General features: G+C 40.0%; 2 protein-coding genes across 5 annotated transcripts; one reads left to right on the plus strand and one right to left on the minus strand.

The window, feature by feature from the left end:
* Positions 1-357: 357 nt before the first annotated feature.
* LOC146304654 (OX-2 membrane glycoprotein-like) lies at positions 358-12740 on the plus strand. 4 transcript variants are annotated; one of them, XM_084713379.1, is made up of 8 exons: positions 358-498; positions 2632-2715; positions 2847-2970; positions 3195-3518; positions 4032-4361; positions 5493-5777; positions 6874-6975; positions 12454-12740. In XM_084713379.1, the coding sequence occupies exons 3-8, from the start codon at positions 2901-2903 to the stop codon at positions 12456-12458; spliced, it is 1116 nt and encodes a 371-aa protein (XP_084569505.1). In that variant the 5' UTR covers positions 358-498; positions 2632-2715; positions 2847-2900; the 3' UTR covers positions 12459-12740. The 4 variants fall into 4 exon arrangements, with proteins under 4 accessions (XP_084569505.1, XP_084569507.1, XP_084569506.1 ...); XM_084713381.1 differs by having other exon boundaries at positions 2853-2970; XM_084713380.1 differs by having other exon boundaries at positions 2635-2715.
* Positions 12741-20380: 7640 nt separating this feature from the next.
* On the minus strand, positions 20381-24756 carry LOC146304655 (uncharacterized). Its single transcript, XM_084713992.1, has 5 exons — positions 23969-24756; positions 22349-22678; positions 21274-21315; positions 21017-21142; positions 20381-20855 (listed from the first exon to the last, which is right to left on the minus strand). The coding sequence occupies exons 1-5, from the start codon at positions 24042-24044 to the stop codon at positions 20776-20778; spliced, it is 654 nt and encodes a 217-aa protein (XP_084570118.1). The 5' UTR covers positions 24045-24756; the 3' UTR covers positions 20381-20775.
* Between the last annotated feature and the right edge of the window lie 2050 nt (positions 24757-26806).

Genomic DNA, 26806 nt, shown 5'->3' on the forward strand with positions numbered 1-26806 from the left:
TGTACTATATCTGTTCTAATGAAATACCAGTTTTCTGAATGTGCATCTCCTTATGTTTGCAGTTTTTCAGTAAAATCAGGAAAATATTTTCCACTTTAAAACCCTCACAGTATCTTTGCAGGTTTTAGAGCCAGATGTCACCCTATTATAAAGACACTGGAGATTTATTGACACGTTAAAAAGCCTAAATATTGCGTGTAATGATCATTTGTATTTCCAGCGGGGCAGTAAATGTGTGCTGCAGGTTTTTAGCTGCAGGTGCACGTCATGACCACTAGATGTCCTGCTTTCCTCAAAAATCACAGAGGAAGAGTTGAGGCTGTTTGGGAAAAATCTGGGATTGAAAAGCGGCAGCAGGAACTCGACCCAGTTCAGTCGTAGTTTAAATCAATGAACGATGGATTATTTTGCTCCAGTCTCACATCACCTGTAGCGCAGGGAGCATCTCCAACACTGGGAGCTGACTTTGTCTTTCTGTGGACTCTCATCTGTCAGGGGGTGAGTTTGACGATTTTTTATATCACGACAAACGATTTGACGTGCAGCAAAAACTTTAAATTCCTGAATTAATCCAGGAATATCAACTCACTTAATTTAGTTTGTCTAACAATGTTTGGCGGCACCTTTCAGGGACTGTCTAAGAGGATATGTATGTTTTAAAACTTTTATTTCTTGACTTTAAACAACACTTAACTTTTTAAAAGCAGTTTTGTTTCTTCATCATGTACACATACACCTGTATCATTGACCAAAACTATAAAATAAGTTAAGAAAATCCACTTATAACTTAATAAATTTAACTGGAACTTCCTATTAATACTTCTTAATCACGTTTTCTTAATGTTCAATTTATCACTATTTATTTTGGGTGAAATGCGTCACTTTTCTTTATTGCTTTTATCAACTTTTATGATTTCCATGCTGTAAACCTGCCAAGAGAAAAAAATACATCCACATAATTGGCTTGATTGATGGAAAAGCCTTTATTCCTTCACAATCTGTTAAATAAATCTCACTTAACATCTGTCTGGGGTCTGAACCAGCTGTTAAACTGTTCAGTGCACATCTGGATGTAGACCCCATGTTTAGGGTGCCAGCCTGGTTTCAGTCCTTTTCTTGGTGAATAACTTCTGTCAGGAGACATTTGTGACTCTCAGACTGGATTGTACCAGCAAATATAAATTTAAAAACTAACCTCTGTTTAGTAAATCCAAGTTTAGTGATGTGAACCAAGATTATATAGAGGTTAATCAATATGGAGATGCTTGCTTACGTAAATTTAAATAAACAGAGAATAAATTTGAGTATTATTTGATTGTTGCCTTGACCAAGTAAGTATAAAAGAGGAGGGAAAACCTGCTATATATTCCTTAGATCTATATATTCCTTAAAGTTTTGCTGTTTCCTGTTCACTAAAATGTAAAAACAAAAACAAACAAACAAAAAAAAAGTTATTATTGTTTGTTAGTGAGCTAAAAAGTTTTGATTTCATCTGGGTTTAGAATAAAACTAAACTAAACACCAAAATCTGGAACTCTATGTCCTGTGTATGAGTTTCACATTAAAGGCTGATTGATTTGATCTGATTTCTTTGTGGCCGTTATAAGAGCCCGCTGTCAGACACTGGTGGTGTTTTTGTAGTGGAAAAGTGACTTAAGCGTTGCCCAACAGGAGCAGGCTGCATGTTTGAAGCCAGATGTTTGGCGCTGTAAAAGAGCAAATAACGCCCATAAAGCTCTGAGGTCTGGACCTGGTCTGTCTTGTGGTTTCGGCAGGTTCCTCCTTTCCCAGCAAGTCCACTTCACTTCACTTGTAGAGGCTGATCAAAGTCTGATCCCTGCTAGTTTTCACTTCTTTATCCAGGATATGGGATAGATTGACACCGGCATCTTTCTACTGTCTTCCTGAACACACAGGAGCTTTGATATTACGAGATGTTTATAGCCAACCAACCACTGGGCTTGTTTGTGATCACCTGAGTGACTAATGTCTCATCATCACTACTTGCATCATGATCTGGTCACTGTAATTACCTTGTGGTTGGATTTCAGGTATCGGTTTTGAAATCTTGAGGTTGGCACTGTCTAGAAACCAAAGCGATGATTATGGGTTTACCGGGGCAGGACGCACGCTGTGTGTTAACATGTAAAACCCCCATTAGACCCCAGGTGATGTTTTTTGAGTCAGCGGCTGCTGTTGTTGATGCTTACACACTGTGTTACCATGGCGATGGCTAGTATCGGATGCACAAATGTCCCAAAGTGATGGCTGCCAAGGAGGGCTTTGAGCAGTTTTGAAAAATATCTACATTAATTTATCATTATTTTGACAGATGTTGCAGCTGACCCTTGATAAGTCCCGCCCCCTTTTTTCTCTGCAATTGGAGATGGTTAAAACATGTTGCCGCAGGACCTGCAAAAGTGGCATACACTCACATCTTAAGTTACCTGATGTTTTTAATTTAAAATTGTATTTTCACACACATTTTACCTTTAAGATTTTTTTTTAATTGATAAAAAGTTTAGTTGTTCAACATTTGTGTGTTTTTCCTTTGAGTGTAATCTCTGATGACGCTGCAGACGATGCTGTCATTGCTAATGTCATCCTCTGGCTTCATGTTTCCTCTGACAGCAGACAGTGTTTCAGTAAGATGCAGCTACGACTGCGCTGACCGACAGCAGCTCGACGAGTCACAACACTGGACAGCTGACAGGGGTACACATCTGCACCACAGCCACTTCGCTCACACTGGTTTCTTTGCTTATTTTTTTCCAATTTCCTGCAGCCACAAGCTAGTTTGACGTTTGTGCTGTGGCTCAGCTCTCTGACAGTGTTTGTGTTTGCAGCTGCAGCCTGGATGTGATAACTGGTGTGAGTACGTAACCCTGGCTGAGTGTGCGATGTGTGGACCTGCCCTGCCCCTGTGTCTGCTGCTCTGGATTGTCGGGACGGCTGTTTCCAGGACGCAAGGTATGATCTGCATCCAGTCTGAGCTTTTTTTGGTTCATCAAACTGACCATAACTCATTTTAACAGGATTTTAGGTAGAATAAGTTCGACAAACCCCCAAAAGACAGGCCAAAAAAGAGAAAAATCGAACTTTAGAGAGTTCAGTTTCCTTTACTTTACCTTCTACTTCTGATACTTAAACAGATTTTACATGAAATTTAAATGTAGTATGGTCTCTGTACTCAGGTGTGGTCATACCTACCACCAATCAGAGCACAGAGGTAGATCATCGCCTCGAGCTCGGCTGTAACATCACCACAGCAGCAAGCGCTACCGTCCGGCAGGTGCGCTGGTACAACAAGCACAACAAGGTCCTCCTGGCGTATGAGCAGAGCACACCCGTACGTATCAGCCATCAGGACCCCAACGTGCAGCTGACCGCCTCCCGCAACGACGGCAGCTACATCACGATCGAGAAGGCGCGGCCTGAAGACGCGGGCTGCTACCGCTGCTTCTTTGACGTTTACCCCACGGGACAGCAGGAGGGCAAGACGTGTGTCAGCATCACTGGTAAATCTGGTTTTCAAGTAGATCCAACTCTCTAAAAATGACTTCCATCAGAGTGATTGCAGAAATTAGTTTTCAGTTGCGCAACAGAACTATTAAATGGCACTGAATCAGTTTTTGTGTTTTGGGAATTGGGTTCCTATTGTTATCTTAAAGAACGTTATCTTCACTAAGCATTTTTCAGTGCTGCAGTTCACTCGCAACATTTGAACTTGTGTTCATTATTTCCACAAAGACAAAGCCTTTTTTTCACACAGTGTTTGTTTTCTCACTAGAACCCTGACAAGACAGGAAACAGTTGGTAAAGGTCTGAATCCCAGACCACCCACCCAGCTAGCCCTGAGTCTTCCTGTTGTTACTATAAATGTGGGCATACACATTTTTATCACCCCAGGGCTCCTCCTGTTTCCCCACCGGCAGCACAAACACCAGCCCTGTGAAGTCTGCAGAAAATAAATCCACACACAACAAATCACTTATAAAACATCACTAATGGCAGCATTTCCTTTGTCCCAGGTAAAGTCAACCTGGAGGGCAACAAGACAGCAGTGAGCGGGCAGCCGGCCACCCTGTCCTGCTGGTACAGCCTCCCTGAGAAGGTGCAGCAGGTGCTGTGGAGAAAGACGGCCGAGCAGGGCGACACCACCACCGTGGCCTCCTACGCCAAGCGCGGCCACCGTATTGTCACGAAGCAGTTTGTGAACCGCTTCAGCTTGAGCCGCAGCCTGGGCGACACCCAGCTGACCATCCAGTCGGTCAGGACGGAGGACGAGGCCTGCTACACCTGCGAGTTCCACACGTACCCAGATGGCTCCAAGAGCGCCACCGCGTGTCTGTCTGTTTATGGTGAGCGCCAGAGTTCCTCAGATATGAATGTAATTCTGTATATGACCGTATTTTGTTTGTTTTGTTTGTATTTTTCCGTATGGACAGGCTGCATACATTCTTTCAACACTGTACAACTTCTGGATTATTTTCCAAGTGATCTTGATGCATAGTGTACTGGGGATATACTGCAGGCTGAGAGGAAATGTGTGTGTGTGTGTGTGTGTGTGTGTGTGTGTGTGCGCGCGCCCATTCCAGATACAGGAAAAGGAAGGGAAGCACTTTGTATAAACAAACCACAGGCAACCCTGAGGTGAAAGTTATTTCAGTCATTAAACTACTGTTCTGACCTGCCTTGGCGACGGCGCTTCATGTCCCTCGCCGACACTTAACCCCATCCGACTGCGCCAGAGAGGTGTAAACCACAGAAAGACAAGTGTGCCCTCTCTTAGATTCTCAGCAGTCGTGAGCAAACGTTCCTGGAGTGTGAACGGCTGTTTATCCTCCTCCATGTGTGTTTCTGGAGTGATAATGTTGACTGAGGGAGGGGTGTCACTGAGGGGAAAGGGGTGATTAATTTGGGAGACAGCCCAGGGGAAGAGTGGCTCACTGTTTCCCCAGACACAAGGCCTTCACTGTGTGTGTGTGTGTGTGTGTGTGTGTGTGTCCTTCTCTTTGCTCTGATGAACAAGCTTTGTCTGAACTGACAGAAGCAGAGATCCAGACACACAAACACAACCACGCAGAGTTAGGAAAAGCTGCTTCGACTCTGCTTTCTGCCGGCCGGTCGGGGGACAGCTTGTGTCATTGTGTCCTCAGGGCAGAGAGATTGACAGCCGATGTGCTCTGTCTCTCCATCTCCATTATGGAGGCAGAGGAACAAATCTCTGCTTTTCTGTTGTCTGTGGCTGCTCAGACAAAATGCAAAACAGCCGCCTGAATGAGGCAGAAAAAACAGCAAGTGATGAAAATGACGTCCCTTTTTGCTCTGTGTCTTGTTGGCAAAATGTCTGAAAAAAAAACATCAAACCAAAACATCTGATTAAAAAAAATTAAAATAAAAAAGGTTAAAAAGGAAAGGTTAATTTACTGAAGACAAAAAAAGAAAAATTAAGTAAGAGTAGTAATGAACACAATCTTTTCTCTCACCAGTTTTACCCAAACCAGAGGTGACCCACATGACCTCATCATCAGGAGTCACCGAGGCCAACTGCACCGCCCAGTCCCGACCTGCAGCTGAGATCATCTGGAACGTCGGCGGGGAAAACCGAACGCTCGGGCCGCCCATTATCTCTTCCTACGAGCAGGGCGACGGCACGACGATAGTGATGAGCACGCTGCTCTTCCAATCAGGGCTGCTCAATGACCTGTCCGTCAAGTGCACCGTGCACCACCCTGGTCTGACGAAACCCCTGACGGTGACCCTCAACACAAACGGTGAGGCGCTTTTTTAAAGGTGGTTTCCAATCTTTTTGCAAAAAAAGTGACAAAAAATGTAGAATAGCCACCAGCATTAGGAAGAAAAAACAGTTTTGATGAAAATTACTAAAACTAAATGACACAAAATGTATTTCGCATTGAAATAAAAGTAAAATTCACTCTTTGCCTCAGTTGGCCCTTCCTCAGTCCCACCCTCTTTTTGGATCTGTGCTCCAGTAACAGCTGAGTAAGCTTGGTCTCCGTTGATGTTAGCAAAACCCTCATATCTTTGAGTTGTTCCACCAAAAGAGACATTTTAACACTTCAGATGATTAAAATAACAGTTTATAGAGGTAAAAGTATGCAATATATCACAAAAAAACAAAACAAATGAACACACATTTGTGTTGTAGAAGTTGGTTTCTTTCCCATTAATCGTCTCACGAGCCCTCAGATTTATCTCATGACCCTTTAGAGGTTTGGAAGCCGCTGGATTAAACCTAACTGTGCGTTAAAGGGTAAATAAATGGTAAATGTAGTCAATTAAAGCAATAAATTGTGTGCTATATTGAGAAAGCTGACTTCTCCTGCTGCAACTACAGACTTTTTCAGCTTGGATTTAAACAAATTATCAACGAAGCATTGACTTTCGTCCATCATGTTTCTGCATATATGACTTTTATCAGTTAACAGCTTGGCAAGTTTTCTATCAAAATTTTTGCAGACTTTCCGAGTTGTCGTTCCAGGTTGAGGGGGTGTTTGATTCTCAAGGGGTAGATTAGGTGCACAAGAAACAGGCCAGAAGCAAAATTAGCTGTCTCACAGTGTTGCCAAAAGCAGGTCTTCTTCCCATCTTGTGGTGCTGAGGTGCAGAACAAAAAAGCCTTTTGTTTTCCACATGTGTGTACTCTCAGTTATTTTTGTCTCGGGTTGTTGTGGCTGCTTTGATGGGGTCCTGAATCCTGTAATGTCGCGGCGTACGAGAAGGATTATTTTTCTTGTACCACAACACCTAACATGTTTAGTCCAGATGTCTTAATCTTAAACACTGTATTTTTTAAAACGTAAACCTTGCTTTGAATTAAATGTTTAAGTGTGTGTCTGTGTGCTGCAGTGGGTCCAGCCATGGTCATCCTGCTCTCAGTGTGCGGCGTGGCAGCCGTCCTCCTCCTGTGTCTCTGTGTGTGTCTCTGCAAGTGCTTCATCTGCACTGACGGTGAGTTCAAACTCTGCAGCTTTACAGCCCACAAATTTACTCTTTCAAGCCACAATCACTCATCGTAAAATGACTTCACAAAATGTATTTACAGCTTGTGTTGAGGTGTCGTTTAATTACAATCTGATTTAATCCACATAAAACGGTTCTGGAGAAGTAACAGAGTTTGCAGCAACAGGGTCATGCCTTTGCTCCGGTGGTTTTTCAGAGGAATTCTGGGAAGTGTACCGGGAGGTTGCAAAAGAGTAAATCAGAGCATGTCATCAAAAATACTGTAACTTGTGTTGCGAGAGTATGTGAAGGTGGATTTCCCCGTGCCAGTTTCAGTAGCTCAGGAAAACGTGGGTGAGGAAAGTGAATAAGAAGCACTTTGAGCCATTCCTAATGTTGATCCTGACTGCTGCAGAGTTCAGCGGAGGACTGAGGTTTTTCTGGGCAGCTCTCAGGAGCGACTGTGTAACCGTGTGAATGAGAAACAGAGCGACAGCGACTGAAACAACAGGCCGAGCATTTTATTCTGTGAACTTTTCTTTATGACACCATCATGGGAGAAAAGCATGCAGTGCTTTGTTTATCTAGTGGTCTGTCGTCCTGGCCAAGTTTTGAGTGCCTCTTGTCATTGCAGTGATTATGGCGTTCACATTTCATCTGGTTACATAAACAGAAAACATCCTGGCATTTTATGAACCCTGACAAGCCAAGTAGGAAACCCTGGGCGATAAAATGTTTTCAGTTAAAAGAAGCACTTAAAGCTGCTGTGATCAATATTTTTATATTAAAGATGGATCACTTGAAAGGGGTCGCTCGTCATGAAAATTATCATCCGTCTTTGCAGCGTTCTAGCATCTTTCAGCTCGTCGTTTTGGTTTGGCTTCCCTTGCTGGGAGAGGTGACTGACATCTGCGGTTAAAAGTAACTAATATATCACCTTATTTCTATATTTCTGACACCAGTGCTTTTACTTGTACTACATTTGCTGCATTTGAGGCCAAAATCAACATATTTCCAATGCAGCGCCAGTGTGTCCAAAAGACCTTTCAAAACAATAATTACTGCTTGTTCTGGAGAAATGTCGAAGTTCTCTAAGATTCAGCTGTTTCAACGGTTCGTAGTCTGGAAAAACAGGAAGTGAATATGGCGTAGGTGCATGTTGGTGAAGTGAGAGTGAGCAAGAACGTCATCAAACCATGAAATGCCTCACATTTCACTCTCTAAAGGTCAACTCGCAGCTTCTTTTCACACCGAGGTGACAGGATGGATGCTTAGTCATCACTCTCACACTCTCTTGACACCTTTTCCAACAATCCTCTGTGGTGCCAGGGTAATGTGGCGTGCGTGGAGCGGTGCCCATTTCCCCTTTATCATAAATTTTCTGCCCACTGAGGAGTTGCAGGGAAATCCAAGGGTATGGCGGCAATGACAGAAGCCTTGGCTGACATCAGTGCCTCTGCTGGCCAAACAAAAGTCACGGCCGTAAAAAAGGAAGAAAAACAAAAGTAGGAGCTGATGTCTCAAGGTCAGGACGGTCCCAGGGCTGCTCTCGATTTGGCAATGTACAATTTGGCTTGTGTCACCAACCAAAGTCATAAGAGAAATCCCAATGAATATAAATACTTGTACTGGCCCTTAGAAGGTTTCTGAAGTCCATAAGCTTCTCTGGAGCAATTCCTGTTTTAATCAGATGATTCATGAGTTTCCTTTTTCCTCTTCGTCTTTGTTTTGCTAAGCGATAAGAAAGCAGAAGGCACATATTGTACGCCCACTTTTCACATGTCTTAAAGATGGGAAGCCGTTGACACATCGCCTTAATTCATACATTCCTCGTCACCTCATCGTGTCTAGATCCAAAACCAACACTCGCCCACATGGGTCACACACGACAAAGGCCTCAACAATGCTGACAATTTTAATGTCAGGTCTTGAGGCTCTCAATTATCGTATCTGTTTGTGATTAATGATGTTTTGTTGCTCAAGTATTTCTGGCCATAATTCAGTGTGGGATATCTTGAAGAGACTGCGGCTGGGTCACTGCAAAAATAGATTTTTCTCATCAGAAAAAAAACTTCCTTTTGCTTGAGACTTTCCGCAGTTTTTGAACGTCTTTGCCCAAGTCCCCTCGCTTTCCAACTCCGTGGATCCTGAGCAGAATAACAAGTGGCTGTGCTGATTGTCTTGAGTGAGCAGCCAGAAGAAAAGACCCCCTTTCTCCGTCTAATCCCTTGGACTGTGGACGAAGACAGACATGAGGGGCCTTGAGGGAGGGAGCAGTGACAAGGAGGAGCGGAGTCCGAAGTTGAAATCCTGCCCAGTTGATAACAAGACTCCTTCTCACCCTCGACTGTACAGACACACACATACATACTGTATTCTCGGTTGTAATCAGGCTGAGATGTGTCAAGAAAAGAGGCTTTTACTGTGATGTGACTCAGATTGCTGTTGAAGTGAAGAGAACTGTGATGCAAAGTGTCTCAAGTCCTTGTTTGGAGCTGACCAGACTCGTTTTGTCATGTTTTTAAGGCGTTTTTGATTGCATCACACTCACGGCAACAGTTTGCAGAGATTGTTTTGTGAATATTATCACACGAAACTCTAATCTCACAGCTGGGAACTGCACATCTGGGTACTTCGCCCTTGCGCCATGCTCCCAAACCTTTTTGGGTGAAAGTAGCCCAAGTAATTTGACTAGTGGTGCAAATGCAGAGGTGTTGAATAATATATTGTCTTTTAGCTAGTAGAAGCCAGATTCCTATGACCCACTCAGCCAAACAATTATGTCATTGCAGATGATCGGCATTGTTATATAGAAAAAAAATGTTCTTTCAGTCCGTCTCCATCAAAGAAGGCGAACCTTTATTGAATTTCCAGATAATGTATTTCTGAGATCTGTCACTTCATTTTGTTGTTTTGGTAGTCTGTCCAGTGTGACATTACTGAAAACTGATTACATTGCTGTGGCAAACCACATTTTGATAGCATTTTTGTGCATTTTATGCAACCTTTTACAACAAAGCAAGATAAGAAGAAAATAGGTCAGTTTCAGCCCCACTTCCTGTGTTATTTTATGCTGTTTAAGATTCATTAATATAGGGCAGGGCAGCTCATTTCATGTGACTTATTAACGTTAAAATACCTTTTGCCCCAAGTGGACAGACTGACAGACCAAACTCCATGCTTTTTCTTAGTAAAATCTTCAGCTGCACCTTCACTAAGACTCTTCTGGTTTGCTTCAATCTTCAGACACAATCTGTAGAAATGCCCTTTACTCAGTAAAGTAAAAGTATGTTGCCAAATATTTAAAGTGTGTCTGAGTTGTTCAGCTGCAGAGGAACCCACTGTGGATGGCCTCAAAAGTTGTGATGTCTGCGGCTGAAGCTGAACCACCAGGCGGCCACAGAGGCTTTTGTGGTTCCTCCTGAATCAGTGGGCGTCATTCAGCCTCTGCCTGCTTCAATCACGGCTGGGAAGGAGGGCCGAGACCTGAGGTTCTTCCAGTAAAGTTCTGCTGGTCTATTTGTGTCCGTGTTTCCATGATTTTCTGGCGTGGCCGGGTGGAGATGTACAGACTATAAGGTACGGTGGTGGCACGGCTACATGGACAGGAAGTTAGCCACAGACAGGAGGCTTTTATTCATCAAAGTCAATGTTTTCAGTGGCAGCCTTCAATCTGTAGCGCCGCAGGAAGTGCGGGGGAGTGACCACATCCGGTCCAGCACACAAGCACAGTTGGTCTTTGAATTATGAGGACAGGACTGAGGGTTGCACTGATTTCTCCTTAGAGATTAGAGGTAAGAAAACACAAAATTAAGTCATGATATCTTAAAAGAACTTGTTAAAGGGATGGTTTGGATTACACGTGTTGCACAACATGGGGTTGTATGAGGTCAGTGTAAAAGCTGCAGTAGATAGTGGTCGACACAGTTTGGAGAAGCTGAGAGGACTACAAGCATGGAAGCTAAGCAACGCATCGCTGTGGACGGGGTCACGAAAGTTATTTGTGCCACTTATAAAGGGTCCATCTAACAAAACACATCAGTTTCAGTGTACGCTATATTAAGAATATTTTCACCACTTTGCCGTCAGACAACCTTTTTCAAAGGGAATGCACTGACTTATTACATTAAGACAAAAGCCGTTCTCTACAAACCAACCAAACTCCATAGATGACATCAGTGATTTTACTTCACAGAACGTGAGAGTTGCAGGCGTACCTTTGCCTTGATCTGTTTGTTCGTCGTGTTACTGTGTGATGACTGTGAATCTGAACTATCTTTTTACAACACTGAAGCTGCACAATAACACAAACAAACTAACTGATTGAGGCAGCAGTAGACCTGCAATTCCTTTGTTCTGTGAGGTAAAATTACTGATTTTGCTTATGGAGTTTTGGAGTGAGCAATGTTTGAATTAACAGCAGTTTCCCTCCAGAAAAGGCTGTCAACTGGCAAGATAAATCAGTGGAAATATTTTAAATATACGATACATGTAAACTGATATTGATCTTTTAGTTGGATGCTTTTTTTTAAAGGGGCAGTTCACCCTTTCAGAAACATTTTCTGGCCTCTGCTGTGCTGATTGGTTTTCCATCCTCTCTCTGTCCCACACAGCTTGTTAGTTAAATCATCACTCTTGCTCTAATTGGCTTTTAGGCCACATGTGTTGATCCAGCTTCAGCTCTATAGACTTTTCCTAAGAGAGCCGCCTCTAAATAACTCACATTGCTGCCACATGTACATTAAGGTGTGGCAGCACTTCATTATGACTGAGGAATTTCTGCAATGCTTCATTATTTTCTGCATGTGGTCTTTTTGGATCCGAGTGGGTGTTTTGGGGACTCTTTGTGTCGCATACAGGCGTGTATGTGCTTGCTTTGTTTATTTTTGCATTCTTTTGTGGGATTTATATCAAGTAATTACAACCTCTGCCCATGACGTTGAGACATTTTTGTCTTGAGAAACTCACTGGGTCTTACTGTGCAGACAAAAAGTCTTTACTTTATTGTATGTTCTGCATGCACCAACTTCCAGCTCATCCCTCCTTCTTTGTGAGAAAAGTAGAAGTTGTAGCTGTAATCCACGAGGTGAAAGGGCCGGTGTTTGGTTTGTCCATTCAGGGCTACTGTAGAAATATAGTGGTTCAACATGACGTACTTCATGACAGAGGACAGCTAATTTTCCGGTGACTGTAAATAAGGAAAACATACTTATTAATACTATATTCCATTTCTGCCACATTTTGACAAAAGATCTCCATAAATCTTTCAAACCGGATCTTTAACAGGTAAAAATACTGGAAAATTTTGCCCTGTCAGGATCAGGAAATGGGTGTCACAGCCTGACAGGACATCCAGGCCGCTGAGGAAGGATCTGATCTGCGTGATTAATGCAAAATGGGGAAAATGAAACGGTGTGGAAAGTTTCTCGGGACAAAGCTGACCAACTAACCGTGTGTGTCCATCTCTCCTCTTCTCGTTCTGTCCAGACTGATTTGGAGGCCGGCGTCGCTGCTGCTTTGATGAAGGTCCAGCGGAGCTCTGAGCCTGACCTAGCTGCTCAGCACCGTGCCCTCCAGCTCAGCGTGCAGAGGACGGGAACAGAGCTTTCACAGAACTGAGCCAACACTGCTGGTTCTGCTCCCATGAGCTGAGAACATACTGCGAGCGCAGACACACATTTATCTTGTCATTTACCGCAAAGTAAATGGAACTTAAACCACAGTTTTAATGCTAAATATTACACTTACTGTAGAAAAGAATAGACGGTTTGCATCAGTATGCCATCATGGAGGTCCAGTGGTGGGCTGAAGTGATGCTCTGTAACCTAAAAAGGATGTTGCAGCGTGTGTGTGTTTGTGTGAGTGTGTGAGGAGTGTGATAATTTATAAATATATTTTAATGTTAGTTTGATACATCTAGTTTGAGTGGAGTTTTCCCACTTTGAAGACTTTGTTGGGGAGCTTAAAGACTACTAATTATGAAAGAAAACAACTAATGTTATTAACACATCATTTATCAGTGGACAAATGATTAGTTCCCATTCAGAAACAACACAAAAGTTGCTTTGAAAAATACATTTTTATTATTCTTTTAACATCACATCGTCATATCTAAACAACAGAATAAGTCGTTGACCAATGATTCTCGGACTTTAAGTATGTTACATAATGTTAAATGTGATAAACCACTTGGTTAGGTTCAGGTTAAAATAAGTACCTTAGGATACGTAGCGGCCCACGATGTGGGGGTGGTTTTTTCTTTCATGGCTTCTTTAAAGCTATCTTTCCATCAGGAAACTTCATACATGATACCGACACTGTTCCTGTTTGTCATGAAGGCTGCGCTCAGTCCTGGTCCGGCTGCGTCTGTTGTTCGTCCAGCCCAGTTTAGGTGAAACTGTGCACAGACAAGACCACAAATACAGAATTCTTTCAATGGAAATGATCAAAAACGTCTCGCAGCTGATTGAGAAAATGGTTCTTCAGAGCCTTCAAGGTGGCTAAAAATTTAGAGCCACATCAGCTGTTTTCTTGCCACTGCTGCCTGATTGTTGGGGACCTCCATCCAAAATGGCCACCACAGGGCGTTGCGTCACCTGACAACCCTCCATTTGTGGTTGTGACATACAGAAGAGGGATGATTAAAAGGATTCTGTGCCAGTTTTGAACTAAACTTTCAAGTTACAGTAAATAAAAAAAAAGAAGGAGTGGGACTGAGGCTAAAATGTGACTTTTAGTGACCCCAGCTCTGTTTGTGAGTCAGAATGAAAGGTTTGTTATTTATAGCTGCTGCGTTGCGTGGGACACAGAAGGGTGGTCGACCTGTAACCTTCATGTGTTCGGTGGTTAACGCCGCCCAACGATTCCTGTGTGGATGAACCCCGCAGCTGTTAATCGCTGTTTGTGTGAGACACAGAGCGTGTGTGTGTGCGCGTTTGTGAATTTCTGCATGTGTGTGTGTTTAAAAAGCGAGAGAAATTTAGAGTGTGTTTGCATAATTGTACAGAATTTGAACAGTAGGGAGCACCAGTGTTAGAGATTAGCTTTTTATTTGGGAAAACACTAATGTAGGCCTTATCTGAAAAAAGCATATATTCTATTAACAATTAAACACTGCTGTTGGATGTAATTGACCCTTCTTAAGTCCCGCCCCTTTTCGTTCCAAGGTTAAAAGGTGGGGAGGGGTCAATTAAAGTCAACATATATGTTTACAGTAAAGTTATCTGTATATAAGAAGATTATAAGGTTTAATTGTTAATAAAAGTCGATATTGAAGTAAAAACTTTAGCTAAGTTGTCTATCTGCTGTTTAATTTTCAGTTGTCTTCAGTGTTATGTTTTTTTTTTATATCAGTATTCACCTTTTTTGAGCACTTGATAAATAGATACCTGTACTAGTGCGGACTAGATAAATCTGAAGTTAAAAGTGGATCAGAAATAAAAACCGGATGTTTTATCTGTTGTTGTATTATTGTGTGTGTTTTGGAGACGTTTTCTATCAAGCAATGCCTCGGATTTGTGACTGAATTCTCCAAACCAGTGTGGCTTTTTGTGACATTGTTCTGTTATTGTCTGTGAGGACTGTGGGTGGCGGGGTAACCTCACCAGAAGCTTACACAATAGGAAACTCATTTCCCCCACAGCCCACTCCAGTGACTCTACCATTTCGCTCTCACACCCTGCGAGCGGCATAACCTTTGCCTCTTTTAAAATGATTTATGACTAACTGAGGCAAATATTCAGAGCTTAAAATAGCCTCAAATAAACACATATAATTGTCGGTGTAGGTATGAGTGACTCAGTTGCGAGTCATGGATTAATTGAGTTTCACAGAAAGGTGTTAATTTGAAAAACACATTGAAAAATAACCGTGTGATTTTCCAACCAGGGATACTTCTGCTACCTTCCCAAAACTTTAAGGAACTAAGGTTGAGCAAGTACTCTGCTGATCTGAAGCTCAGTTCCGGGACTGTTCTGCAAATACTTTTCCAATGAATAATAAATACAGCATCTTTAGATAAACCCAGGGCATGTTCAGTCTAAGTTTGGCTACGGTTTCTGGGTTGAATTACGTTTCTTTGACACGGGGCGTGTCAGAGGCATCACCCAATCAGCACCAACATGTATGTAAACACCGCAGTGTTGAAAGGCAGTGCAGTGAACATATGAACACAACAGGGTGATTCTTGCAGATTCTGTTTGGCTGCGTTTTGTCAAGACTTTTCTGCACCACCAGCCAGCTATGATCTTCACACTTTGACATGATGTGATGTCGGATTAAAGGAATTCTTGAGTCTTGCAGCAAATCATGTCCTGCCAAAAAACACTTTGAAAAGTATTGATACCAACACTAATTCCATGTTTTTAAGTGAAAATGTATGCCTTAAGGATTTACATATATGAAGTATATGTAATTTAGTCAGTGTTTTTGTTTGCTTTATTTTTTTTTTAATGTCTAAACTTGCTCTCTCTGCCAGAAAAACTGTTGTCCCAGACAAGTTTTAAAATTTAAAAATGTGTGAAAACCCTTCAAAATCTAAAACCTGGCAATACGTACTCATAACATAGGTTCAAAATTTGCTATTATAATAATTTTTGTTTAGAAATTGATTTTCTAATGAAATGTATATTGTGTACACCATATTTTGGCCTGATTTAATCAGGCATAAAAAGGGTTAGCCATACCGTGAGGACCCCTGTCTCACTTCCTGGTTTAAAAAAAAAGCAGGAACACTGTCCAAGCACTGGTAAGCTTTCTAATTATTTATTTATTTATTTATTTATTTATTTTTTTTGATAAATTCATGAAATATAATGGAATATATTACTGTGAAATGGGTCTCAACCATAACATGGCAACTCTGTAGGCTTCCTAAATCAAAGCTGAAAGAGAATCATGGTTTTAAAATGTGTATTTTATTGGTAATTTAAACAATAAATGGCTCCTTACTGCTCTGTGCTGAGAGATGAAAAAATATAACATTTTGTTAGTTCGATAATAAAAAGAAAATACTAGGATTTTACAAGGTTTAATAGTAAATAATTTGATCATATAAAATATATTTTCCCAGCATGTTTGAAGAGTAAAATTAAAGACTCAAAATGATTATTTTTTTGTCCCAGTAGTCAAGAATGAGTAATTTCCACACTGTTTTTTCACCTCTTGTGTTGCTGTGACACCCTTACTGCACCCATACAGTTTTCTTTTTCTTATTCTTTTTCCACAAACTGAATTTCTCCTGTTTTGGAAACAAGCTGTTCTGTCTGAATTGAACCATTGTACATTTTCTCCAAACATATTTCATGTAAATAAAGAATTTTTCCCCTAACAGTTTCCACAAACGTCACAAAGACAGGAAAGGGTAAGTAGTTCCTTTGTTATTTTGAGGCACTAAGTGGCATTTGGCGCAGTTACTTTGGATTATTATTACAGTGATCATTAAAGCAGATAGCTGACTATTAATAAAAACACTGAGACTTATCTGGAGGAAGCTGTGTGTCAGCCTTACGTGGGCTTCACAATAAAATCATTAGTGTGTTTGGTTTTGGTCCCACTATGGTTTTTAATATTTATGGAGTCACACCGGTAGGAAATAATGACTTCAATAATTGCTCACCTTCTTTTAAAGATATTTTCAGGGTTTTGTTGGTCTCTCTAAGACTGTGTGTCATCAAGATAATAAGATATCTGGCCTGTTGCCTGAGTTTTATACCACTAGAGGGCGACCTTGTTAAGTTTAAAGTGAAAATGAGACTTCAAGTTTTTGCCTTATTCCATACAGCCTTAATTCTAACTTTTTGTGCACAAATTCTCCAATTTCCCTTCACCTAAATAATATAAAGGAACTGAGGAAGAAGTTGACATATGCACACAGTGTTTGTACTTCCTTGTTTATAGCTCAGAAGGGGCAATGAGACTCTGTACCTGCATGTAACACATAGTGGATGGTGGGCGATGAATGTTGGGTGTGGTGCATCTATGTTTGTGTAAGTGTCTGTGTGAGTGTGTGTGTGTGACAGAGACAGAGTGTGTGAGTGCCTGTGCCAGATTGTGGAGCGATGAACGTCATCTTTTACCACTTTCTCAACCACAAAAGTAGCACATCCCACACGGGCCACGCCGCTCCACGAGCTTCGTGCAGCCCCTGCACTGTACATCCGACTCCCCTTTATCACTACTGCTTCACTATCAACATCTTCATTCACAACAGGTTTTATCTGTGATTTCGACCGTTTAACCAACTGCAAACTACTTTTCTTCTCTTGCTTAATCTGTGATGATAGAGAGCCACAATACATTATCAAACTATCAGTGTGGTTACAGCTGTGTTGCCACAAAATTGCAAGTTTTCACTCTAAAATCATTTAGAATTCATTAAGACTGGGTTACACTAGCAGATTATTTATGATCTGAGTTTAGGTTTAAAATGAGTAAATCCAGATATCCAGAAATCCCACTTCTCTCCAGACTCTGAGACACACAGGCTGCAGGAGCTCTGAACCATAACCTCGTAAACTGTCAAGAGCAAGTGACAAAAAATCCTGCAATGTAGCTTGATCAGCTGTTTATAACTGCCAAATGTCTGTCAATGTAAGGTTGAGCCCACTGCTCTGAAATAACACACTCTGGACGGTGAGTTTAGTGGCTGCCTGTCTCACTGCCTGCCGAACTCCATTCATATTTTGCTCAATTTAATCATTCTACTATGTGAAGCAGACAAACAACACTTTTATTCCAGTCCAGAATAGAAATTTCAAAAGAGGGACACCATGGCCTGCAAACATTTATGTCAGGTGAAGCAAATATCTCAGCTTAACATGTTAGCTGATGAGATATCATGGTCATTTTATGATTTATTACTGTAAATATATTACATTTTTCTCCTTTAACAAAACTTTTAAATTGTTTGTCATCTCCCTAAAAAGTTTAGAGTGAAAACTAAACTGAGTTTCAAGAGAAGTTTTAATTTAAATTGTAATCAACTAGTTTGCTGCAACATTTGATTAATCAACTATGATTTAATCAGGTGTGAAAATTAATCATCGTACCTGCAATTCATCTGGAGTGTCAATTGTAAATACAAAAGTCACTGCCTACTTGATATCAAGGTTATTATATGGAAGGTAAAGGTAAACTCTCTAAAAGTTCACTGTTCAGAAAGACCACTTAAAATTTTTTTTTTTCAAATCTTCCAATAATCTTCATTATTGACGCGTTAGTTCTTGGTCTGTAACCATGATCTTTGGATGTGGTCTCTATTGTAGAAATGAAATGCTTTATGACCTTTAAAAATTTCATGCGGGGAGGCCGGAGAAGATTTTTGGTTCAGTTTTTGTCGAGTTTGTAGCTGGTTTCAGTTTGAACTGAAAGGTGTCATTTCCTGGATTCAGGGTGGGAGAGAGTCGATCTTGTGATGAGCTAAAAGTTTCCCCCCCGGCTGTCTGCGTCTGACAGGTGCTTCAACCATGTACGTTAGGGGTGACTCATATTGAAATATGGCAGGCGCCTTGTTGGGATTTACATTAATTTATTAGCACTTGGGCTGATTCCTGCGAAGTAGGCCTGTGTGTTGAAATCACAGGATGGAAAAGATTCTGGTGAAGCAGCTCTGTGATTTTACCAGCCTGTCCTGTTTTGCATTTTCATTTTATAACTGGGCATAGCCCAACTCAACAGAGTTTAACAGAACTTTATTAATCCTGAATAAAGTTCTTTATTAATCCTTAATAAAGTTCTTGTGCCAGAGATTGTTTAAGAATTACAGTAACATAAGAATAGAAACAATAGAGTAATAAATATAAAGTGTATGAGGAGTAAATGCAACAACCGGTGCCTCATAGAATAACAATAACAGAAGAATAGAACAATAATGCTAGTAGAAAGGTAATAGACCATCGCTAGCTGTTTCTACTGAAACCCACCAATCCAGTCAGTCCATCACTTTGGTCACACTGAAATATCTAAATATTTATCACATGGATTTCCACAACATATTGCCATAAACCAAAAAAAAAAAAGTTTTCTAGCATCTAGGTTTACTTCCTGGATATGCGGCCCACTGAATATGCACAAGAGTGTTCGTTTGAAAAAATAAAAATCATAATTGACCTTGTTAGTTTGAGGTTTCCTGTCAACAGTTTTACAGACATCTCTTTTTTTTTTTTTTACTTTGGTTTATGGGGGAAATGCGTTTTATACCAGAGGGGTAACTTTTGCTGCAATACAGTGAGTGACCACTGGGAAAAAATGGAATTTGAACCTGTCTCGGTTCTATTATACATCTATGTCAAATACCTGCGGGTAATGATACTCCCACCATCCTCGGCTGTAGTTTGTTTAGCTCTAATTAGCAAATGTTAACTGGATGATGTGTTAGCATTTAGCTCAAAGCTGTGTTTTGACTGAGTACAGGCTCACATAGCCACGAGCCTTTTAGTCTAAATGATTAATTTGCTAACCTTGTGTTCAGCAAACTATCACTGTTGTTTTAGGCTTAACACTTTAATAGCTTTGCAAAATTAGCCTGCAAGTAAGCAACTATTTCATCTTGTTGTTTATCTCTTTATGCACATTTTAGTGCATCTTAAAGCTCTGACAAGGAGTTTTAAACTGGAACAGAAACAGTTTCAGTGTAATACTGATACCTTTCTGTGACCTACATAAGCGAACAACACTATGCATGAGAAAACTGACTATATAGTTGTTATTAATGGCTGCCAACGGGTTGGATTCTCCATGATAATGGATAAAACAAGCCTGTGTTTACATTGTCCCATCAAAGTTACAGTGAATAGTACATTAGGAGGTTAAATTTGAAGCATGATGGGATTTTTATTTAGATCATTTAATTTTTGACTTTATATTTTGTGTTTGTGGTGTTTGAAACACTAAAACTTTTGTTCACAGGGGCCTCCAAAATCAACAAAAAACTGAGGATGTATGTCCAAATACGACATTTGAAAACACATTTTTCTGAGTGACACACCATTCCTTTAACTGTTTGGTGATCTGAGCCGCGTGATGATATAGACGGGTAAGTTTATGATTTCTGTTCAACTTTCAGCCTTTGTCTTTACAGATGTTTATGTGACGTGTGGTTTAATTCTGCTTCCTGTTCGTCAGTCGACAGTCTGTCTGCTTCCAAATGCACAACAGATACTGTACCCAAGAAGAGGAGCAGCTTCAGTCAACATCAAAAGAAAGCGTGAAGAACAGAGGTGCAAACACACACACACACACACACACACACACACACACACACACACACACACACACACACATCACACATACACAGACACTACAAACACACTGTCAGATTTAAAAAAGGCATCTTCACCGGACGTGTGCACAAAGATTGATACCTGTGCAGGAAGCAAAAGTATTGACCCCATAAATGTGGTATATTCTGCACACACACACACACACACTCACACACTCAGCCCTGGCAGAACAATAGCGGTTTCTCACATAAGAAATTTCATTTCTGTATTATTACAGCTTGATTTACAGGAATTCACAAGTACAAAACGAAGCCAATAGTAAGACCCACTGTTACAACGCACCATTATGAAGAAGTTAATCATGTTTTGTCAATAATTATCATGAACTGATCATTTGAAAACCTAATCAAAATTCACATAGCATATAACATAAAAGTGTAAAGCAAAATTAAAAAGCCAGTCAGTAAAAGTGTGATTAAATCAGATACCCATTACAGAAATCCTCAAATGAATATGATGAAATGTTTCGATAGTCCCAGTATTTCAAGATATAACTCAGCAGATTGATATCAAGGCACAGTGATGAGCACTACTGATCGTTTTCATAGATATGGGAGGGCGAGCGGCTCGAATCTGGTGTGTTCCCCAATCTTCTTACACAGCAGACACCTTGAATAGACATCAAGAGAGATCAGTTACTATTTACAGACTATTGTAGTGAATATGTACTGGATTATATGTTTTTTTAATTGCATTCTGGCATTTTATCTGTTTTTTATTGTTTGTCAGATTAGACCTTCAGCATGAATAAGTGCATGTCAAATTCTTACCTTTACACCCAGATTTTGGGATCACAAATATAATTATCACGATGGCGACAAATACCATGATTCCGACAAGACGGCACACAAATGGCCAGAAAGTGTCCTGAGCTACTGGTCCTGTAACTGTTGAATCTGAAAGAAAAAAAGAGGACATTTGACTTCATCAGAGATGCATCAGTGTGTGTGAATTTGATTTGTGTGGAAAGAAAAATGAGTTTTTATGCCATACAGTCTCAATGTGAGAGCAAATGAAGTTTTCTTACTCTGGACTGAAGTCGTACGTGCTGTGGTGAGTTCAGCATCACCTGAAAAACACTCAGATTGTTTATTTTCCATGTCTTCAATCTGATTATTCTGAAAATTGTGAAGACTTTGGTCCCACTTTACTGCTCACTACTAAGACGTAATGACGTACTTTATCAAATTAGAAAAAATGTTCTTTTTACTGTCTAATAAAGAACATATTTCTAGTTTTTGTCTAATTTGATACAATTTGATATGTCTTATTTGTGTAATGTGAAATAAAGTGTGACCAAGTAGTGGGAAAAATTGCTTAACTGGTGTCGTAACACACAATCCATTCAACAGAAATGGAATAAAACTCATCAAAACCAACTTTAGTTTTTCCACTTTCAACCATTTCCAACTTTGGTTCAAAATAAAGCCTTAATTCATTGAGTTAGATGTAAAACTATTCTGTTTTTTCCCCTGCTGCTGTAAACTCCACAGCATTGTAAAATACAGAAACATAAAATGGCCTGTTGTGCTTGGTCAAGACTTCATTAAAGTAACAAGATAGTAGCCTAATAAATGTCGTCTTATACTTTTTGAGTGCATCCAGTCAGTGTTGATGTTAACTGTAGTGTGCTGTATTGATCAGAACACATGAGTTCTCCTGCTTGCAGAACTGTGCATGCACGGCCTACATGTACCAGGATGCATTGCCTGCGAGCTTCTGATGCCCATGTGGACATGTATCACCACTCTAGCCTATAGCCGTTACATTGTTGGCCAAATCATAGTATTAGGTGATACCCATAGAACCCATAGATCTTCCTTAACACCAGTGACATCACTGTGACATCACTGGATGCAGAAGAACTCAGCTTTCTCTGTCAATGTAGCAGCACTGTGGAAGTTATTGCTTCAACTGACTTCACTGACTGGACACCCACAAGAAAAATACACATTTTCCCTTAAATGTTACTCTCTTATTATGGAGTCTCTGGTGATTCCCACCACTGTCAGTCAGCTGCAGTTAGAAATGTGAGCTGTACAATGTGAACACAGGTTTGTTGTGTCAGTTCAGTATTAAATTACTGAAAAAGTTACACTCACCATAAACAAAGATCTTGATGACATGGCTCACAGTGAGACCATCGGCAAGACAACACTCATATACACCTGAGTCACTTCTGAGTATGTTTTTGAAGATCAAAAACGATATTCCTTCTAAATCTTTTAATTGTGTCCACTCTGTCCTGATGTGACTGCTGCTGCTGACATTGACGGGAACAGTAGTTTTCTCAATTTTAAACCAGGAGACTGCTGGTGGTGTGCTGTTGCAGTATTCAACTGTGCAGTTAATCCTGAGTTCTTCCCCAACAGAAGCATTATAAGCTGTGTTTCGGCGCACTTTAATTTCTGCTTCACAACCTGAATCTTCACCTGCAAAATGAAAATGACAAAACATATCAATTAGAAATGACCATGGGCCATTTGTCCTCCACTTGATAGAAAATTTAATACCAGCTGATGATGACATATATAAGAAGTGAAAAAAAAAATCAGCCAGCATGAATGATACAGAAAAGAATTAGATCACAGAAAAAGTGGTATGGGTGTTTCTGCTGCAGCTGTGACCATCAAACTGAAAATGCAGGTCAGGTCAGGAAGTCATATATCTTTGTGGTTAAAGCACTTTTCTGCTTCAGGTTCTGTGCTACTTGAAACAAATCCCCACAAATTAAATACAAGTTTAAGTTTACTTTGCTGAATGATTTACACATTTCGTCTTGGAGTCAGAATCAGGCTGCATCAGTGATGCACAGGAAGATAAAATTTAGAACAAAAGGGCAGCTCCAATGTCTTTGCACATTATCTGAATAGTACAAGATTAAGTCACTACACTGCTGCTGTGCCATGAAGTATGTTGCCTTCTTTTTACTTAGAACCCTAATTCCAAAAAAGGTGGGACACAGTAAACAAAAACAGATTGCAATCAAATTCAGAACGAGTATATAGTTCCAAAAACCAAAAAAAAATGATCGGTTTGACGACTAAAATCTTGTATTTGTACAGCACTTATTTGAATATAGGTTGAAAAGTCTTTGCAGATAATTGGATTCTCATTTTATGTACTTTTTGCACAGCATCCAAACTATTTTTTTGCCAGTTCAACATGAAAATGCTAATTTTTATGTCATTTCTACTGCCTTAAATAGTTCTATATAAAGGAATGGCTATTTTATATTCAATCCTCCATCTAGACATATTCTGTGAAGGTAATGAAGGGCAAACAGTTCAAAGACCCAACTCTGTCAGATTTTACAACTTTTTATCAGTTTAACAGCCATCAGGTTGAACTTTTTTCAGAGTAAGGCTGGACATTATTTTTGAGTCTCTCTTTTAAAAGAATTGACTCCAACCACATTCACGTTTGATCTGGTCCGTTTCCGTGTTTAAATTTAAGCTGCGCAGTGGTTCTTTGGGTGTGTCCAGGAGAATACGTGTCTAGATTTATTTATTTGTGAAGAATATTAGCAATATTTAAAACCTTTCCAGTCTTTATAAACAAAAAAAAAACATAACATCATTTATCTAATTCACATTTGTGAATATATTGCTTAGCGACAGAGAAACAAAGACTGTAACTGTAAATCCTCATCAGATTGAGAGATGAAAATATAAAATAAAATAGAATAGAATAGAATAGAATAGAATAGAATAAAAACTTACTATCAGCTTCCAAAGTTTCGAGAGTTGCCGCTAAGATGGACACGTGAAGGATGGTCAGGTAGGAGTTCAGTCTCATGGTGGAAACACTTTAAAAACCAGCTATCCACTTCTGTAAAATAAGTATTACTACCAGTCTGCTCGCTGTCAATGGCATGTGGTGCACTTCACTTCCTGTTTGTGATTACTATGGTCTCTGGTGTTTGCACCCCCCCCCCCATGCTATGAAGGCACATGCTCTCTAACATACTTATGATATCTCAAAAGGACTGTTTGGCACATACACACACACAGCTCTTTTTTCAGCCTTGGTATATCTGAAACTTTTCAGTAAACCTTTTGATTTTATGGTATTTGTTTGTTTTACAGCAAAAAGCGGACAAAAGTCAATATTTGCATCATATAATCTTAATTCAAATCACTTATGGATACACATTATGTTATTTGATTGCACAAAACAATGACATCGTTACATTCTCTATTAACCACTGAAAAAAAACACAATCAATAATTCTTGAAGATGAAACACAAAATTACAAAAAGCTGAGTAGTCATTTGTATCATCAGAAAATGAGTCAGTAGCTGAAATGGCACAAGTTGTAAGAGCATGAAACCATTATTGTTATCAGACGCAATAAAGAGTAAATTCAAGTCATGGATGTGCAACAGCACAAAGTCACAGTTTTAAAGAGAGAGTCCGGATTATTTGAAGTGGTTGTATGAGATGCTTATCAATAGTCGGTGTATTACCTACAGCAGATGATAGCCTGTTATCCTGAAAGCAAACGCCCACTGCCGCCATGGAGTCTGAGATCAGTGACTGTCTACCAGACTCCATTAACATATTGCTCAGGTTAGCTGTTATAAACATCTATGTCTTCTAAAAGATTACTGATGATTTCTTATGACTCATAAACAGACACTCATTTGTTGAACATTCAGCATTAATTTTAACTATAATACAGTCAAACAGTCAAACAAAACGTTCTGAACTGAATATAAATTTCAAAGGAGGACACCACCGCTGTAGAGTTGCTGTCAGAGAGGCAAGTATTTCAATTTAGCATGTTTGCTTAATCTCTGTCTAAAAAAAGAATCAATATCAGTTTGAGTTTACAATATTTTTAATATTTTTCACCACTTTACTGTGCTGTTAAACAGCTTTTTCCAACAATAACCACCAATATTCAAGCCAAATAGTGCTCTCTCCAAGCCAACCAGACCCCTTTTGCAGAAACAGTAATTTTATCTTGCAGAAGATGGAAGTTTGTGGTCTACTGCGGCAACTCCAGACTAACCTTTTAAAACACCAAAGTCACACAATAACGCAACAAACCAGCCGACTGAATCAGCAGGAAACCAGCAACACCCATGTTGAGCGAGTTCTGTTTTTGCCAATGGAGTCCGGTGATGTGATATTTGTCTTTGTCTAGAATGGGGGTCTCCAGTCATAAAAGGCTGTCTGATGGCAAAATAAATCAGTGAAAATATTCTAAATATAGCATACATTTAAACTAAATGTGTTTTGCTGCTGACCCTGTCCACAGCAGTACAGCAGTTTCCATGTTTGTGCTGTGCTTCTCCAAACTGGACCCCTGTCAAACGCCATTTGTAGGTAATAGTGAGAGTGGATAAATACTTCATACAACCCCAAATCAAATAATCCAAACTATTCCTTTCACCTAAGGAGAGTGCACAACACAGAATGTTCAAACCAAGACAAAACCACACAAACAAATCCTTATTAGTTATAGTCAGTTTGCAAAAAATCTGTAAAAAAAAAAAAAAAAAGACAAAACATTTAGTTTGTTAAAAGATTTTGCAGCTTTTGGCTGCAGATTCACCCACTTGTATCAAAGCCAAGTCTGGTGCAATTCTATATTTTTTTGTAATGTCAACAAATCCTGTGAAATGCCAAAATCCATAAATTTTTCAATAGTCCCCGACTTCCCATCCAGCCTGTTACACTCAGCCCTGAGTACACTGAAGAAAACTAGTGCTAAAACTTCTACAACAGGGCAGTTTTATTTTGAAAAGTAATTTACTAAAACAGCTGCGCTCTGTGGGTTTTAGCAGAAGTCACTCAAACAGGAGTAAATTTGTAGTAGTGAATGTGTTAGGGACTATTTTCAACTGCGGATGAATACACATCTGGTGCTCTATTGAATATTTACAGCAAGACATGCATGTAGGGTTAATTCAAAATAAATAGTGTGTGTTTACGGTAATAAAGGAACTTGACAATCACTGCAACAGTGTGACTCGCTAATGTGTTTTCAGTAGCTTTGGACCACAGTGGAGCTCTATGGCACAGAGGAAGAAGACCCACACAATACTATTTAGTACAATCAATTACATGTTGGTTTTGTTGTTTTAATGGGATTTGTTGACAATAAGAAATAGACAGAATATCACCAGCCTTATCCTTTAACTAGAGCGCTCTCTTGCTATCTTAAAATAGTTTGAAGATATCCTGCTCTGTGGCTCCAGTGAGATCAGTAACATTTTCAGGTAAGCAAAACGATTACAACATTTTACAGGTTTATGATGCAAACAAGGCAATCTTACAGCTAAAAGAGTGTATGTACCTCAAGGTGGAAAAGTCGGTAATGTTAGCATTTTCAACAAAGCATACTCAAGCTATGTTTTGCATTTCTTGCCATATTTCCAAATGTCAAAATCCCTACATGCCTGAAGAAATGGGTGGCACTTAATGACCTCACATAATCCCAGTATAGCTCTGTCCAAACATCAACTTGAGATCTTTTCAGCCAGAGTGAAAACATGTGTGCAGGTGTGCAGGGCCTTTATAGCATTGATCAAACAGATGCAAAAGAGTCT

The sequence above is a fragment of the Lutjanus erythropterus genome, chromosome 24, assembly GCF_056507025.1.
Source record: "Lutjanus erythropterus isolate fLutEry1 chromosome 24, fLutEry1.hap2, whole genome shotgun sequence".
Classification (NCBI taxonomy): Eukaryota; Metazoa; Chordata; class Actinopteri; order Lutjaniformes; family Lutjanidae; genus Lutjanus; species Lutjanus erythropterus.